The sequence below is a fragment of the Lissotriton helveticus genome, chromosome 4_1 (genome assembly GCF_964261635.1).
Source record: "Lissotriton helveticus chromosome 4_1, aLisHel1.1, whole genome shotgun sequence".
NCBI classification, from domain to species: Eukaryota; Metazoa; Chordata; class Amphibia; order Caudata; family Salamandridae; genus Lissotriton; species Lissotriton helveticus.
Genome location: NC_136063.1, coordinates 708,272,555 through 708,292,227, shown reverse-complemented (window position 1 = coordinate 708,292,227; position 19,673 = coordinate 708,272,555). Strand labels below are relative to the sequence as shown.

General features: G+C 47.1%; 1 protein-coding gene across 1 annotated transcript in view; it reads right to left on the bottom strand.

Annotated features, from left to right (window-relative positions):
* The window catches only part of LOC144828052 (ethanolaminephosphotransferase 1-like), a 581,090-nt gene that overhangs the window by 242,179 nt on the left and 319,238 nt on the right, over positions 1-19,673 (bottom strand). Inside the window, exon 7 of the mRNA XM_078686188.1 lies at positions 2,191-2,239. Coding sequence (XP_078542314.1) covers positions 2,191-2,239 — 49 coding nt within the window. The remainder of the gene's footprint in view (positions 1-2,190; positions 2,240-19,673) is intronic.

Below are 19,673 nucleotides of genomic sequence, written 5' to 3'. Positions count from 1 at the left end.
CAGTCCCTCGTCGTAGCTGCCGTTACAGTCCCCCCGCCGGCCGACTCAGTGGAGATAGAACGCTGGTCCATATGTTACATCAAAGCCCACTGAGCACGGCCGTTCCCTGATGACTCCGGGCCTATTTCCGCGCACCACCGCTGCCCTTCCAACACCTAGTCCTCGGGAGTGTGTCCACGGAGGTGTCTAGTAGCTCGTAGAGATCTCGGGCCCAGCCTGTCTCTCCCCCGGTCGCTGTGGTCTCCCCACCGGCGAGCGTTCCCCTCCTTTTCTGTCTTCTGTTTTGGGTGACTTGTTTCCCTCAGGGGGGGCCAGACCTATGCAGGGATCCGACAGCGGGAGGGGGGGAGGGGCGGGGGGGAGCCACCGGCGTCTCGCAGCCCGATGCACAGTGGTCCGGGTATGTGCGGCCCCTCGTGTCCAGGGTGTTTCGTCGGCTGCGGAGGTGCAGTTCGCAGCGCTTCCCAAGAGTGCAGCCGCGCTCCACTAAATCCCTTGCCACCACCGCTCTCTCTGCGTCAGCAAGACGGGGACCCGGATCCCGCTTCTCAGCACCGTCGGAGCTCCACCGCGACTCCGGGCGCCATCTTGGTGCAGGCTTTCACTCGGTTTGCGGTATCCGCCGGGGGAGAGGGGCCGACACCGGGGTCTGCGTGGGATGTTCGGGCTCTCCTGTCTGTCACCCACTCTTGGCAGCCTTAAGCAGCGAAGCGAGGATTCCGCCTACACCGTGTCCAGCTCAATCGGGTGCTGGCCACCGCCATCTTAGTGCAGTCGGGCGCACGAGCGGGTGAATCCGGAGCTATTTTCTCCACCGGAACGCCAAAATTTCTCTAGTTTCTTGTCACCATCTAGTGCAGGGCACCTTTGGACTCTCCGCCGTCTTTTTTGGGGATGGTGCAAGTGAGTGTATCGTCGGATCGTGAGGCAGCTCTGCAGGAGCTCCGCGTTAGGACGTCCTAACCGGTCATGCTGTTGGCCACGCCTTGCTAACTGCAGATTTGATAATATTATCTCCACATTTATCTTGAGGATATATTTTGCCACGATAAGTAGACGTGGAGTTAAAAACAATAAATCTATACTTTATTATGTATATACCTTGATGATATAGTGGTTGTCAGTGTTCTGCTATTCTCATTCTTGTGAATTAATGATTTTGCCCCTGGTAATCTGATATACAACTGACTGCGTTTGTTTGTCTTTTTCTGTACAAAGTCTCCAGTGCTGTTGCTTCATTCATGATTAATATTGAAATAAAAATGGCTTTCGTGGGATGGCCTTTTGTGTTTCTTTCAAGATCCCATTTTATTGTTCTTGACTTTTGTTTATTCCAGTGACTACATGAGCTAGTGGCTGCCAGGTTTGCCAAAGTAGCGTAGTATATACTACTGAAGATACAAGTACAATGTGAAAAAGGAGTATACATTAACATCGAGCAGCAGCAATTACATAGGGGCATGGTAAAGTGTTCCTTGAACGTTGAACATAAGAGCAACAAGGATAAATTAGAAATATAGGGGTCTGATCACAAAAGAGTAGTAAAAGTATACTCAGTTTTTAAAATCTACACCTGGCTGTAGTTTCACAAATTTTGGGAATTTACAGATCTCCCAATGAATCCAAATAGAAAGTTGGGCTTTGAGGTATCACATCATTTCCTTGTTGGGGATGCATTCACTCTGGGGGAGAACTCTTTAAGGGGGAACGGATTCCCCAAATGCAAATGCATAACGTTGTTTCCCTTTTTCACCATGGGGGAAAAAAATCCTTGTGGAGAAACCCCATCTCCCACATCCTCAACAAATCTGGGGGTGATTCATTTCCCTTCCCATCCTGGAAACGAGTTACGGCAGCTCACGGCTCAGGTAAGTAATGGTAGTAGTTTGTGAATGGCCATACACTCCTTATGTAACCACATAGTGGAACACCTAGAAACGCCTTAAATTCCACCCCTTGAATGTGATTTACAGGTAAAGCGATCCACGCACTCATGCTGGCGAGTTAATGACATGTAATAAATGTGTAGTAGTGTACTGCTTCCAGCTTGCACATGTGATTATTAAATGGCTTTAGTTTCCCCAAGCGTCCACCTGATTTAACAATTATGCCTGGCGAGGACCCTTTTAAAGGTTGCGAATGTAACGGTATGTCAAATGCTTACAAGCCAGCCACTTGAGACACACTTACATGAATATGTTGTACAGCGTCTGAGGAAGGGACAGAAATATGCTTCCACCTGGAAAGACATAACAGAGAAGTTATAAGAAGTGATTAACAACCGGCATTACAGCAAGAGCAGGCCTTGTATGTGCTTGAATCTTTCTCATCACAGTAAATACGCTGTTCATCGATTGTACTGTAAATAAACCTGAGCTATATTTTGTGCTTAAACGGTTTTTCAAGATGGCGCAGTATGACGTAATTTGTAAACCTTGCATTCCAGGATCCTCTCAAATAAAAGAGGCGCACAGTATCTGCATTTCATTATGAGATATTACAAAACGCTGACTCCTGAGGTTAAGTCTAAAATACGGTTCAGTCATGTTGGTCTGCATTTTAGTTTATATTTGGGGAGCTAATACTGATGGATAAAACAGTGGTGGGAGAAAAGAACAACACAACAAAGAGCTTGTTCTGTTTTATTTCACTCAATTCTATTTTGATATTATACATGGAACTGCGGCGCCAGATCTGGTGGGTGAAATGTGCTCGACAAAGGGGGTTGGGGAGACAGCCGCGCACCGCGAGGTCTGCCCCCGGTCAGATTGGGAGGGGGTGGGGCCAGACAGGCGCGGCTATTTTGTGGCCTTGGACTACTTTGGGACTAGCCCAAATGTAGCCCAAATTCAAAAGATAGCCCAAAGCTATTTAGAGGTTGTAAGCGCCAGCCCAGCCACCATTTTAGGTTCTGGTGACCTGGTGGCTGGGAGCGCGTTAGCTGTAGGTTTTTTGTCGGTTCACATTGGCTGAGGCCTGTTGTTTGAGGTTGGTTTGCTGCAGTACCATTATGGCTGGGGAAGATTTACGGGTTCTTGAGGCCATTTCCCTACTTAGCGAGGCGGGCCGGAAGTATTTGTTGGTGGGCCCCCAGGGTGGGGCGCACCCCATGAGGCGCGCGTCGGCTGGCTTGGTGGCGCCGTTATGGCTTGCTCGCCACCACGCAAGGCACCCAGAAATCAGGTGAGAAATCAGGGCCGCGCGTATGCAGGGAGCGCGGCCCTGGGGGATGTTGGGTCGGGCCACGGGGAGGCGGGTGAGCGAGCGGCTGGCGGGAAGAAAACTCGGTGGGGAAGCGCTTCGTGAGTCTCCCCGCCACTGTCTGTGGGTGTATCCGACAGCTCCGTTGCATCCGGAGCCGTCACGGTGGGGAGGGAGGCAGGGGCGGAGCCCAGGGATGTGGTCAGAGAGGCCCGGGCCCCTTTCGCGAGCATGGTGGTTGCGCGGGTGGCTGGGGGGAGGTCATCTCGGCGGGGCAGCACTGTGTGCGTCTCCCCGCCACTGGAAATAGATATTGTAGAACGCTCCGGGAGACCAGGAGTGGTCGCGGAGGGGTGGCGGTGGGGCCCGGGGATATTGACGGCGAGGACCGGGCCTCCTCGTATAGAGGGGCAGAGGCGGGCGCACGGGGAGGCAGGAGAGCCCCTCACCGCCTCGAGCACACACGGCCAGGGGCCGCCCACGCGGGAAGAGGGAGGCCCCTGTTAGGCCTGTGGGGAAGAAAGTTGCAGGTTTGGCTGCCCAAGGGCATAGGTGGATGGGGGGGGGCGTGGGATGAGGTGACAATGGAGGGGGATGCAGTGGGCCTGGTGCGGGTGGGGCGGAGGGGGCTCTGGAGGAGAATGAGGCTGGGGGGAGTGGGGTCTGGAGGTCGGAGATAAGGGGCTCGACCCTGTTATTGCTGGAGTCAGAGGGCAGCTAGAGAGACTGGGGGGGCTGGATGTGTTCGAGTCATGGGCGGAAGGGGTTAGGGACGCCCAGGGGGTAGGGGGGTGTACAGGGGAGAGGGAGGGGGGCGGTTCCAGGTCCCTGTGGTGGGAAGGGACGGGGGTGCAGCGGAGAGGGGGGCGGGGGAGTGGCAGGTGCGGGGACTTGGGGTGAGGGGGGTTCCTCTGAAGAACCTGGGTCTGGGGCAGGTGGTCTGGCGAGGACGAGGAGGATGGGGGAGAGGTGGTGGTCCTTAGCGTGGTCGGTAGGCCGTGGGTGGCCAGCGCTTTGGGGGTGGGTGTGCGGCGGGTAGAAGATAGTGGGGCCCAGCAAACCAGTCCTTCCATTTGTTTTTCAGGAGACGCGGGGCTCCAGACTTGGCAGGGCTGGGGACGGCCCGCTGGCACCAAGGTGAAGAAGAGAGGGCTGAGCCTCGGGTGGCGGCCGGCAGAAGTAGGCCCACAGTGGGCTCGCCGGCCCCTACACCCACAGGGCCGCCACGGCTTGGGGACCAACATCAGAAAAGGAGTGACGCAAAAGTTGTGTTTAATGTTAAGAAAAGGGTGCAGTCTGCGCCGCTGGCCGGAAGGGCTAGTTGTGCTAGGGATGTGGAATTGATTTATGATCTATGTAAAAAGGCGGCCAGTGCAGCCTCTCTTATGGTATCGGTGGAAGTGGGGGGGGGGGGGGCACAGGTTACGGAAGGGGACGTATGTGGCTGACATTGGGGTTGGACCTGATGAAGTGATGGCAGGGTCTGCAGGTAAGGTGTCTGGGGAGACAAGGATGGCACGGGTGCGGGCCCTTGGGAAAAGAGGAAGCCGTGAGCAAGGGGCTCGGGGACAACAGGGAGCACGGTGGGTGGGGCTGTCGCCCGGGGGAGGCGACACGACGGGAGAAGCAGGTGTGAAGGTGGAGAGTAAGGAGTTAAAGGTCAAACGTTTACCATACATGGGGGTCACAAAGCCGTTGGGGGCGCATCCGATGTTGACTACTAAGGAGCGTATATGGAAAGGGGAGTATGTGGAGATACTGAAACTCCTGCACAGGGAAGTGAGGGCGAAGGAAGGTTAAAAAGAGGAGGAGTATGAGCTCCAGAAGAGGCCTAAGGTGCCTCTCAAAATAGGAAACTGGACTGCGGCTTTCCTCATTTATGCCAGTGTGTAATGCGAGAAGTTCCCTGAGCGGTCAGTAGCTATGTTTAAGTATACGGATGTTATTAGGAAGGCCCAGATTATGGGGGGGGGGGGTTATGCGTGGGCACAATATGATGAGGAGTTTAGGGCCCGTATGGCATGGGACCCCGAAGCAAAATGGGGCGTGCTGGACACAGATTTGTGGCAGCATACGATGGGACTAGCGGGGGTCGGGGAAGACCATATTTACGGCCAGCGGGCTGCCCATTGTTTATCAGCCCTTACAGGGCCGCCCCACTCGAGGGTGGGGTTGGGGCCATGGGTAGGAGACAGTCAGGGTTCAAAGGGACATGTTGGGATTACAATAAAGGGTCATGCATCTGGAGCATTGCAGGTTCCGGCATGAGTGTTCGGGCTGTGGGAAGAGTGGGCATGCACTGGTTAAATGCTGGGGGCCTAGGGTCAGCAGCAGGGGCCAAGGGGCCTGGGCCGAAGGGCTCGTACACCAGTTAGATTCGACAGATTGGTGGCAGCCCTACAGGATTATCCGGACAAAGGGGCTGCAGACCGTTTGCGGGTGGGGGTTCTGGAAGGATTTAGACTAGGGTACGACGGACCAAGAGTGAGGAGGTGGGCCGACAATTTGAAGTCGGCGAAGGAGCACCCTGAGGTGGTGCAAGAAAAGTTGGACGAGGAAGTTGGAGAGGGCTGCATGGTCGGACCCTTTGAGGATTGGCCTCTGGTGGATTTGATAGTGTCCCCCATTGGGGTAGTGTCAAAGAAGGAGAAGGAGCAGTTTCTCCTCATACAACATTTGTCGTAGCCCGAAGGTGGCTCTGTAAATGATTTTATTGATGAGCATGAGACCACGGTGTCATATTCCTCAGTTGACGCAGCCATGTCCCTTGTGGTGATCGCAGGCACAACGGCAGTGATGGCAAAGTGCAACATCAAGTCGGCTTTCTGGCTGCTTCCAGTCCACCCGGACGATTGGGGCTTACTGGGGATCCAGTTTAACGGCCGCTGGTATGTGGACAAAGCACTGCCAATGGGCTGCTCAATGTCTTGCGCACTGTTCGAATGTTTCAGTACGTTCCTACAATGGTTGTCCATGGGACGGACGGGTCACCAAGGTGTAACGCACTACCTGGATGACTTTTTCTTTGTAGGCACCACAGGCTCCACGTACTGCCAGGATGCGCTGGACAGGTTCCAAGAGATCATGAGCGACTTGGGTGTGCCATCGGAGACAGTGGGTCCGTGTACGGCGCTGTCATTCTTAGGAATTGAACTGGACTCGGGGAGATGGAGGTCCGTTTACCAGCGGATAAACAGCAGCAGATGTTGGAGCTTCTAGAAAATATGTTGGCACAACACAAAGTCACGGTGTTGGACATAAAGGTGCTGTTGGGTCACCTGAATTTTACTTGCAGAGTGGTGCGAGTTGGACGGACTTTCTGTAGGCAACTAGGCAGAGCTTTGGCCGGGCGAAAGCCGCCGCATTATCAGGTGCGGCTGTCAGCGGGATTGCGGGAAGACATGAGGATGTGGCAGTTCTTTTTGAGGAACTTCAACGTGGTCCCAATGATATGGGCGACGACATGGTCTGGGATGTGAAAATCTTTTCGGACGCAGCTGGGAGTGAGAGTTTTGGTCTGTACTGGCAGGGCAAATGGTGTGCCGAAAAGTGGCCCCCCGAATGGGCGGGGGCTGGTCAGAGCATTGCTTTCCTGGAATTCTTCCCACTGGTGGTGGCGATCTCGCTTTGGGGAGACTTGCTGGCCCACAGGAGGGTGACGTTCAGGATAGATAACATGGCAGTGGTGGAAGTGGTGAATCAGCAGTCTGCTAGGGATGCGCAAGTGCTGAAGTTGCTAAGAGTGTTTGTGCTGGGCTGCTTGCGACATGATATTGCTTTTCGCGCAGTGCATGTGCCAGGGGTGGACAATGACATAGCCAATGCTTTGTCTCGTTCGCAGTGGGAGAGATTCCATGGGTTAGCCAAGGACGCGGACCAGAACCCGACCAGCGTGCCGCCGCATATGTGGTACGTAGGCAACACAGGATGTTGCAGCCGGTTTTAGGGTCCCTGGCGCACTCTACTAAAGTGACTTACATGACGGCATGGGAGGAGTTTCTGGCTTCAGGGGCAAGGTGGCGGGTTTCTGCGGCGAGGCGGCAGGAAGATGTAATCCAATTTATCCTGTCCCTATTCGAGAAAGGGCTCAAGCGTGTCACCAAAGCTTGTTAATTGGCAGGGATCACCTTTATGGGTAAGCTCCTGTGGGGTTACGCGCCGTCGGCTGAGGAACTCGGTTCACGCATGTTGGAAGGGTGGGCCCGGGAGTGCGGGCGGGTGATTAGGGTCAGGAACCCCTTGACGTGGGATCTCCTAGAGCAAGTGCTTCAGATCTTGCCACGGGTATGCAGGGACGACTGGGTTTTTGCCTGTTTTCCACACTGATGTTGTGGATGTTTGTCGGGGCTTTCCAGGTGTCGGAATTGTTGGGGTCCAAAGGAGGCGACAGGTTGTTGTGGTCCAAGATTTCTCTTAGGGGGAACAAGGTGTGTCTGTGGCTGCAAAAATCGAAAAAGGACCAGAGGAGTAGGGGCCGTTGGGTTTCTTTACAGGTGTCTGATTCGGCATGGATCTGTCCTTTGGGGTGGGGTTGAGATTGAGAACCTTAGCCTCTGGCGCAGAGGGGGTGGTGTTTCAGCATGCGGATGGGCGGGTGGCAACAGGCTCGCAGCTTTTGGCCATATTCAGGAAGGCCTTGTCCCTTCTGGGCTTGGATGCCAAACTTTATGGCACCCATTCTTTCCGGATTGGCGCGGCGTCGGAGGCGAGCAATCGGGGTTGGGGGCGAGGGGACACTATGAGATTGGGCAGGCGGTCGTCGGACTGTTATCAGCGATACGTGCGCAGAGCTCCCAGCCATTTGTATCGAGCTTGTGTATGTTTTCCATGTCCTCATTTATGTTTCTCGTTTAAGGTTCTGTGATGGGTCCCCTTGCCAGAGAAATGTCCATATGAATAGTGGGCAATTCGTTTGTAAAATGGGCCCAGGTTCAGGCCCGCTCCAGCTATTTTGGGGAGAACCTTGGTTTTAACAAAGATCTGTTTAATGTTTGTTGGAAAGGAAAGGGGAAGAATGCTCTGGAGGGAGCTGTTGGACGTATTGAACAGGATGTTGGTGGCTGGTAGGTGCCCGGATGTCCTGGTTATTCACCTGGGGCAAAACAACATGGTCAAGAGGAAAGGTTTAGCACTGATGAGGTGCATGAAGCGGGACTCGGAGGTGATTAAGCGGCAGTGGGCAAGGTGCGCAGTGGTGTGGACAGAATTTGTCCCGCGTCAATTGTGGATCGGTACGGTGAACCCCGGTGCGGTGGACAAGGCAGGAGAAAGGTGAACGGGGAGATGGTGCGGTTCTGCCACCATTTAGGCTTCTCCAGAATCTGGCATAAGGAAATCCGTTATGACACGCCAGAATTTTTCAGGGGCGACGGGGTGCATCTTTCACGGCTCGGTATGGATCTGTATTTATTGGAATTGAGGGAAGTGCTGGCCAGGATGCTGGGTGTGCGTAGAGGCTGAGCATGGCGTTTTTTCAGGGGGGGTCTGTGAGCTGGATCGGTTAGACTATTATGTAACCAGGACAAGGGAACCCAGGGCGCAATATGCTAAGGACCTTGGGTAGGTACCAACTTTTTAACAAAATAATGGTCCTTAGACAAGGGAGAGAATATTTAGGAAATAAATATAGACTAAATAGAACTATATTTTTTTAAGACGTGTCCAGCCGGACAGTTTTTAATATCTTAATAAAGAATAATAACCACAACAAAATTCACACAGAGTGTGATGGAAGTGGGACACCAGCCGATGTCCGACTAACCCACTGGGAAAACATACAAAACATACAAAAATAATAATAGGCAAAGAATGCTCATCTGAATTTCATAAATCATAAACAGATGATCCTCAATCTACACATATGCATGAACAATTACTGTCAACTATGCATTTAGTGCATTTCTGGTCGACGACGTTTTGAACCTTACAACATTTTGGTTCATCCTCAGGACAGACAATAATTGCCTAAAGAAATAACGATTTCAAATTGGTCCCACTATGAGACAATACAAAAGCCATACAATCACAAGAATTAGAAGGGAAGAGAAAAAGGGGGACATAAAAAATAGAACATGTCAGATGATATGCCGCTTATTACAATTATATATGTTTTTGTTTTGTACCAGACTCATACCATGCCATGCCGTGGTGACAACGGCGGCTATGTGGGGTGCACGCTAATTACATGCAGAGTGTTACAAAGGTGGCACGAGAGGAAACACTGGAGGAGCTCGAAGTGAATATGTCTGCAAGTGACCGTGAAAATTATTGTTTTAGAGAAGTCAAACCACAAGAATAATTACGAGGTGAAGGACGTGCAGGGGTGAATAACCTCGAATGTGCAGAGCATTCAGAATCGGCGGGGATTAACGGATAAGAGACTCACGCAACAGTGCTTACCAGTGGGGCTATGTGCTAATTTAACACCGCCAAATCGAAAGTCTGCGTGAATTAGGGGCAACCGGAATGTGATGTATTCCTATAGGTTCTGAATCGATCCCCCTATTCCTGACCCTATTCTGGTTAAACAAACCAACAAGTTAACTAGCAGTCAGCCCATGAGGCAGAAAACCCCCATGATGCAGATACCGTTATCTGACGCAGTCACACTACGGCACAGGAACGTGTTATCTGATTAGGTCATAACGCTTGCGATCTAATTAGACAAGCGATATTCCTCCAGCCCCTGATAAGGCATACGGAGTTCTCATAACAAATCAAACCTATGACAACCTGGGCAAAACCCTGCGGCCATTGTTTTGATTTCACCGAGAACTTCAGTAAAAGGATGTGCTAACGAGCAAGTCGTATGACATCCTTATTGACGTATCTATGTCCATCCTTACGTCAATCTCGGCACCTTAAAGGTATAAATATTACCGATATTGCCCTATGCAAACACACGCGTGGTGACGAGACGGAGCAGCCATACTTGCCGAAGCGAAGAGCAGAGCAGACCCCGCTGGCACAGCCCCGCCTTCCTGACGCGCTGAGAACGAGACGCGCTGATTTCTCCTGCCGAGAGATCCAGCACCGGCGCTTCCGGGTAGCCCTCGCAGGCAGCCTGGAATATCGAGACCAGAGAGAGAGATACCATCCCTCATTCAACCTAGATTCCAGGTACAGAACTGAATAACCCCTCACAGAGAATTCTTTAGTTATTCACTTGGCAAAAACAAACTTAACTTAAACTGTAACTTTCTATTCCCGCCCACGTATTAGACTTAGGTCAGGTACACGGGATAGGCGTATTTAGAAACACCAGTTGAGTACGTTTAGTCAAATGTATATGTGTATGTAATATATTTTATTCATTTTAAACATCTTATGGCTTAGAAACCATATCAATGTTTTTACAGTATTATTTTATACTATTGCTTTTAATGTATGCACTTTACTTAACTATAAGTATTGCAATAATATCGATCCATTTCTCTTGTATGAGAAAAGAGACTGATCAATAAATAACACCTTTTTATTGAACACGCCCGTCTCTTCCTTTTCTCTACAATCTGATGAGACTAAGAATGCACGTACTGACTGAGTAAAATAAATTGCCTTTTGTTCACACGACTCTCGAGATATACTCTTGATTAGGGGAGAGCAAAGTTGTCATGTTCTATGGTTGTCAGAAACTAAATCCCTTCTTGTCTAATCAGGGAAGTTAAGTCCTCCTTGAACATTCGAGAAAGTTTCTAGTGAACTCTGAGCTAAGCTGGCAAACCCAAAACTTTAAGTCTAGTATCGACAGTAGTAGACCTAGTTAACGTCTGGTCTAGGCCTTTACTGCTGTAGGTATTATTCCAATGCGCAGAGCCTATTGGGATGATAGGAACTACACTACATGGCGCCCAACGTATTTGGAAAGGGCGATAAAACTAACGTAAGACATTTAGAGTAACTCAGTCGTGCTTTCTCATTCAGACCCCTTTTCCCAAATACTCCAAAGACGTCTGGAGTGGGTGAAAGGTTATATCCGCCAGACCTCGCAGGAGGGAACTCCTATGTATGGTTCTTGGTACAAGTCAACGTTGAAGGATACACTGTTCCAAAATATTGTGCATCTAATCTTTGTTTCCATAAGAAACCTGATCTGCAAACAAACAAAAAAATAACCATCCTGTCAGTAAAATGGGAGACAGTGATGAAGAAAGAGAGGCAGTTAGATTAGCAACTGAACTCGCAGCAGCTGATGCTACCATGCAAGACGCAGACCCGGATATAATACTCATCCCGGTCATTAAAAGGAAATCTATAACCATAAAACTTATAGAAAATGGACTGACACCTAGAGGTGGTACAGTCATATTCGTAATTGAGGCACACGAATATCGGCAGACAGAGGTATACTATTCATGGATACATTTTCCAGCAGCAAATCCTGTAACAAAGTACTTCCACTATTACAAAATAGAGGAACCTCCTGAAAATTACACTCCTTTCGAGGAGGTGGAAGTACCACTCAAATTTCAAGAGCATTTGCTCTTATTTGATGGCGCCCTAAAACACAATAATCACATCACCAGGCTCGGTCCTTTAGGTAGACCAGGAGCAACGTGGCCGGTCCTAGCCGGATACACACCACATCCAGACATCAATGGGATGTCTGCAGCAGAGCTGTTAACACAGCTAAAACAATTAATAAAAATACATAGACAATTAGTCCAATATGTGATGCGGACTTCAACAATTCAGCCAGCGATTAAACTCCCACAGCTGACCCCTCACCAGGGGAACACAAATAAAATTACACCACAGAACATCCAGTCCTGCCTAGAACAAATACCATTCTGGCTAGCGCAGAAAATCACCCAAATAGAGGCGGTGTTTCCAGACACCACCCCGCTAGAAAAGCACAGGATTCTGACTATCTGTCTTCCAATGGGAATCGCACCACACATTGAGGACTGTGACACTTGGGGTACAGTCTTTGCTTCCATCTACACAAAAACGCACGGTGTTCCATCCATTTCAGTAATACCAGATGTGCTAAAACAAATTCAAGATGAATATGGTCCTGAACCCGCTTTAACTCTTGGTATGAAATTACTAAAAGACTTCAAGCAGGTCTCGGCTATACTATTAGCCAACATAAAAGGAGAAGCAGCAAACGTGGCGATCCGCCAGAGGTTAAAAGAGACAGATATAGCAGACCAACCAGCTGAAATTGCCAGAATCATAGAAAAATCCTATGAGGAACTAGGTAGAGATAGTTTAGGTGGAATACCAGTAAAACCGCAACTAATTGAAAGTCCTGAAAAAATATTTTTTAATAATAATTCTACATCACCAAAAAAGAACTGGGATGGAAACAAACAATCCAATCCTAAAGAAAAGAAATTCCAGTCCCGAGGAAGGTCTCCTAGGCGAAGAGAAAAATCTCCGAACCAAAGACACAGGTCACCTCAGAGTGACCCCTCTGGGAAAAGATATAACCTTAGAAATAGGGATAATATTAAAAAGCCTGATAGATATCAAGACATTGATACACGTCCCTCTCAATCTTTTCAGACTTCCTCGCAGAAATCGGAAAGAAGAGGACGATCAGAACAAAGAGAAGAGCACACCAAGTCCAAAGACAAGGAACCTGCTCAGCTAAAAAAGAAATTACAATTTCCAAAAAAGAAGGTAGCCAGTATCAAGGTAGTTAACAATGCCGAGAATACTGAGGACACAACTGAAAAACGGAGAATGGGCTCAGACAATGCTAGACAGCGCAGCAGAAGTGAGCATAGCTCGCAAAGTCCTTATGAATCATCTGGAGACAGTGGACACGAATGAATATCTTCAAGTGGAAACTGCGGACACCAGAGTTAGCAAACCTCACAAAATATACGAAATAACATTGCGTATAGAGGGAGATAAGACTAGGAAAATAAGGGGACTATTTTGGGATAATCTCTCCAAGGGCTATGATATCCTTCTAGCTGAAAAAGACTGGCCACCAGAGTTTGTCAGGGAGTGCCCTCATGGCGAAGAAGTAATTATGCCTGCCTTCTCAAATCATATCCCAATTCATAAAAAATACACATTTGCCAGAAAGTGGGCAGTAGCTCTAGCTCCTGCTTTATATAAAAATCACGTGGGATGGGATGAGGACTCTCCTCCTCACAAAATCCAGTTAAAATCACAACCTACTGCACAAAGGCAGTACCCAATTAAGCAAGAAGCTAAAAAACAGGTAAATGAAATACTAGATCAGCTAGAATACCAGGGGGTGATTGAAACTTGCACCTCACAAATGAACAACCCTTTGTTTCCGGTCTCCAAACCAGACAATTCATATCGTCTAGTTTTGGATTACCGACACCTTAACACATGTTGCAAAACTTTTGCAGTGCAAAACTCACATAGTGCTGCACTAATGAATAACATAGTGCGCAAAAAATACAAAACAACATTAGACATCTCTAATGGATTCTTTTGTCAAAACATAGCACCAGAGAGCAGATATTTAACTGCATTCTCAATAAATGGCACTCAAAAACAATTCTGTCGGTTAGCCCAGGGGTACAAGAACAGCCCGGGAGTATTCTCAGCGAGAGTAACAGAATTACTACAACTATATGATGATGAAGCATTATCTTATGTCGATGACATTTACTTAACAGATGATGACTTGGAGACTCACTTGAAAAGAGTGAACACCATAATACTTGGGTTCGCTGCAGAGGGTTACAAATTCAACTTTAAAAAATCCAGAATTGCCCATCTGACAGTCCTGTTCTTAGGATATGAATTATCAAGTGAAGGCAAAAGCCTGGCTGACAATTTCCTAGAGAAATGTGCCGTAATCCAAGCACCTAGAACACTAAAAAACCTACAGTCGATTCTAGGCTTCCTAAATTTCGGAAGAACATACATTGCAAATTACGCAGAAAGGGTCAAACCCCTTTATGATCTGATAAAACCAGATTTTAAAAGATCCAATTGGACTCAAATACACACAGAAATTTTGAGATCCCTACAAACAGACATGCTAATTAAAACAAAATTAGAAACACGTGATAACACACGCAATCTTGTGATTCGAGTCATCCCAGGGAGATGCGGATTCACATACCTGACCTCTAATGAGGGAGAAAAAGTACCAATTGCATTCAAATCACACTTGTACACAGAAGCTGAACAGAAATTCAGCAACAAAGAAAAAATTGTTCATGCAGTTCAAACCGCAATAGCTAGAGAAAAAGATCAAGCTGACGGAAGACATATCACAGTCAGAACAGCAGAATCAGCCTTTGAGGCACTAACAACACCGTGTAATTTACCAACAACAACATTGAATCCGGAATGGATACAATGGGTGAATTCAATCACAACGGACAAAGTATACTATTACTTTGATCCAGAACTAGAAGAATTAAAAAATCTAGAATATGAAAAAACATATCCTCTGCCAATCGACATTCTGCCTTTACGACATTACGCCTGTGTAATTTATACAGACGGGCATGCTCAACCCCCCGTTTGGGGCGAACAGGCATACAACCCCACATGTGGGATTACAAAAGAAGTGTGGCGCGGAGGTAAACTAAAACCTCTATTAACAAAAACACACTCAGTAGAAACTAATTCAGAACAACAAACTGAAATATTAGCTTTGAAAATGGCGCTAGATAATGCGGATCGCGAATTCCCGACACTTATAGTGTCAGATTCATATTACTGCGTCAAATCATATAACAAGGATTTGCAGACATGGATTCGAAACGGTTACAAAGATGACACAGATGCACCAATAAAGCAGAAACTGCTCTGGGAACAAATAGCTCTTTTACAAAAAGAACTACCAAAGACTCACGTGACACACTCACTGAGTCATCAGCGTGATGGCGTTCACGCTGCAGGGAATTCATTGGCTGAAACAGCCACAGCGGCAGCCACTAAATCGGCTCCCGTAGTTCGAAAAAAGCGTACATTAAAATACATTGACGGTGAAACAGTGCTGGCAGTGAAAACGTCATCAAAAGGCGACTGCTCAGCGTTACCGATCAACTATCCACTCAATTATACATACATAATCGATGCAAACTCCGTCCCTTTTGCTCGAATCCCTGGAGTGGGGGATAGGGTGATTCCAAACATGGACAGGAGAAACTTGTTAATCGCAGACGCACATATGGGCGAGGGTCTCAGACACCTTAAACTAGAAGATTCTCTGGAAGAATTACAATCACGGTACTGGTGGCCAGGCATGAGCCTGCGTCACACCATGTTTGTAAAAAACTGCCCAACCTGCAACAGAGATCGCAGTGGGCAGAAAAACAGTTTAATACCTCGTCGGTTTACTCCAGGAAAAATCAGGAGTAAAAAGGAAGGGTTGCGATTAACATATACAGGCTAGTTCCACTTATAATGTAGATCACCAGCACTCGGCTGACGTCTGGACTGTTATACAAAGATTTGCGAGTCTAAATGGCATATACGCTAAGAGCATGCTACGTTTGACCATTGTCTTCACTCTAGCCCAACAGCCTGAGGGGAAACATGACCAAATGAGCATAGCCCAGCGGGAATCTTCTCACTTCCTTCCTGAGGGTACGGGATGGTGTAAAGAAAAAACCAAGGCATAAAGCAATCTATAGCGGAAAGGATATTAGGTCCGGGAGCTGGGTGGGTCAAACATCTAATAAGTGTCCAACGTAGTCTAAATAACTTGCCAAGAAATTCTCTGAAGGGATTCAGTGCGTACGAATTATTATTTGGAACTAGGATGTTGATCTCTGACATTGATAGTCAGACTTCAGTGGTGAAAGAAAAAAGCTTTGATATCAAAGACCGTTTGGCTATTTTGCAGGACTTAAACAAAACAAGAAAAGACCTGAGCAACATAAAGTTGAAACAACAGCCAACAACCACTGAAGAACCACCACCTGTCCCAGCAAGACCTGTCTGGATTCCAAAAGTCGGGGATCTAGTCAGGGAAAAGATCACGGTAAAGAAGGAATTTGGGCCTTCTTACAGAAAAGCAGTTCCTGTCTTGTCTGTCAACGGGACAAGATCAGTTGTACTACCGCCACTTGCTGGAAAAAAGGAGAACCGAGTTGTATCCATCGACCTGGTAAAACCACAACATGTGGCCGATAACAAACAGTAGGCCAAGTGGACTCCCAATAAGTAGCAGAACACCAAGGTTTGCTACCAGTACAGAGGTCCTAACGAAGAGGCTCATCACATTCGAAACGCCTACAGAAGAACAACAAGGACTATGCAACAATGCAATAGAACTCAGACCTCTGAAAACCCAAATAAAAACATTTAGCAGAGACACACCAATCTATAATGAAGTACCAAGTGAAAATGCAAGAAACAGTAATCCTGAAGCAATTGGAACAATTGACAGAACAGCATCTGGCTACTTCATAAACTTCGATGATTCCTCTGAAGGCTTCAGTGAATCAAAGACACAGCCATCATCAAAAACCTTTAAAGATAAAGCTAAAGAACTTTTGAAACAACTGAAAGAAACATATCTGATTTCCCCATGAATTGAATTTTGGGTGGGTTTTGGTGCATTTATCCTCATACTTTGGCTCATCATGATACTAACTTTGGGACGCTTCATTGAGGGAAAATATGCAAAAATGGACACAGCAAGTCAGAAAATCAACTTGATCCTCAAACCACACACATCTTCACACATCGAGAAAAGAGAACTTTCTTCAGTCAACTTCACAGCCAATCCGATACCGGGTGGGGTAGCCTGGGACAACACTGACTATGAAATTTATGGTCCGGTCGAAATCCTGAAATATCCACACCAAATTAAGATCTCCTTGAGTGACTTTGCAAAACCAAGCTCATTTGCTGATGATTGGGACTTCGAAAGCATTAATAATATGATGTCTGACTTAGTAATGTCTGCTAAATTTACCAAACATGATTATTTGCAGGGTTCTACAAATTATGATAGTATGTACTGTTATAACCACTATGGTAACCATTTTTTACATAGATCTGCACAACCTAGAAATGTTTTAAATTATAATCAATGGGAACATTGTGCAACCCCTCCAAAAGGAAGCTCAAGGACCTTCTATGACAAATATTCATACTTTTCAGGTTTTAACACAAGTAATGCTGAAGCATTCTATTTTAAATTGTCAAACAAGACAGGGACAAAGACCATGATAACCAACACAAAATTGATATATTCAGACTCATTTTTTGAACAAATGAATACTTTTGGTTTTGATTATTGGGACAAAAATGTTGAATTGAAAAGTGTTTGGGGTACAAAAGAATGGCAAGTGCAGGGTATAGAATCTTTGTTTAGAGCCTGCATGATCCCAGAACAAATGATATTTTTAAATGACACTGTTCAACAAACCACCTGTCTTGGCCTAGCCAAAATCAAAGACTTAAATAAACCGTCTATTCCAAAGCCAACAATGCTCAGCAATAGCTCTACAGATGAAGAGATAGACGTAAATTATGTATTAAACCAAAACAGAACACATCCTGATTGGAAACAATGGTTGATCTGGCCCACAGATACTAATAACTGTCAAGACAGATTCCTGAACAAAACACAGGGGTTCAAAATGACCAGGCCAGACCCTAGATATCCCCAAAGACATCACCCAGGGATAATAACAACCTACAGTGTGGGCAAATTATGCCTTCAGTGGCTACAAACTTCCACACTGGCAGAAATTAAACAACACCTAACTTTACTTACTGATGGTGCTGACTTGCGTGATTTCATTATGGGACCGCGCAAACAGCGTCAAAAACGTTTCATAGCAGCCTCTGTATATGCAGCATACAATGAGGCCTGGAAGGTTACTCAAATTGAAACAGCAGAGAGAATACGGGAAATTGACCGTATTAATTTGGAAAAATCACTTTCTGTAGTGGACAATGGGTTAATGACTCTGTCCTCCAGAATTTTTTCTTTGGACAGCATTGTGTCTTCAGCAATCGACATATTGTCGCAAGACTTACTGTTATTACAACACGGTCAGTCACAATTGCGCTCTATTGTACAGCTTGGCTGGACGTTACAAAATCTGCGTTCAGGCTATGTGCCTTGGCGTTTAATCAACACAACGTCACTATTCCAAATCTTTAACCTTACTGATAGACAAATCAGTATGGCGCAAAAGGGTGCTGATTATACAATCTTGAGCATTGAAAAACTCGAAAGATTACCAGTGACAATGTCAGAACGACCTGTCAGTGAATGGATAATACATGGGATAATAAATATTCCAATCTCAACCTTCAGGTTTCAATACTGCCAAAAATATATACAGGCTGGCATGTACGAGAAATTGGGAAAGGGGTACCTTAAAACAACATGGAACCTGCCCTATTCACATGCATGTGTCAGTAATAAAGGACAGAAAGTGTTTCTTAGTGGCAACAATTGTGCGATGTCACTAAGTGGCACACTTCTGTGTAACGGAATTAGTTTGCATGGAGCCTGTGAAGGGAATTCATACAACCTTTCATGTCACCAGCAAGGCACACCTGCAACAGAAATAGAACCATTCTTTCAAAGACTCTATAATGGGAGTTACATTCTAATTGTAGATCGCAGATGTTGTAGTCTTATGCCCGGGACTCCTTATCTCGTAACTACGACTGCGAAGGTCAAGTGCTGTGGACGCTCATTGTTCCCCAGCTCCTTTCCAGACAGGGAGGCAAGGGCATGGCCCAATTTGAAAATTACTTCTATTCGAATAGATACTTTAAGCAGAATGAAAACAGTGCTTCTTCAGACGCCTACAAGGCTCACGTCATCAAAAGAAACGTATGATCTACAAGTCGCAAGGACGACTGCAGAGATACATTCATTGTTATCAACTAATTCCCCCATACATTTTGCGGAAATTCTGAACGAAATCTTAAATATTTCTGATACCAATGGGGTCTCAAAGGTATTTAAGACAGTATTTTCGATGGCATTAACACCATTCAAAGCCATACTGGGTATTTTTCCAGATTTCGTCCATTTGATTTTTGGCGGACTTCCCCTGATCTTGGGACTAATTGCAGGAATCCTATTCTTAGTCCTTATTTTTCGTTATGGCAACCCATGTCACAGACAAAACTCTTGCGACAAGGGAAGAAACAATCCTAGCCATTGGATACCGGGACCGGATATCAAAAATCCTGGGACTCAGTCTGTTAGGTCCACTATATGATCGCCGAAAAATGCACACTCTGATAGGTCCTACCAGGATAACGGTGCAGACATGGCACGCAGCTACGGCGGCACTAGGCTGGAGGGGGAGAATCACTAGGATGACTCCGCTGTGGGACTCTCGCATACTAGGTAACATGAGGAACACAAAGGGGTTCGCACAATGGGACACAATAGGCATTTCCGTAGTGGGTGACCTATGGGAGAGGAATGAGGTGATCCCTTTTACCCAATTAAAAGAACTCAACGACAGGGAACTGTACAGATACATTCAAATCCGCCACGCACTGCTTGCAGCCATTCCAACAGACACACACCT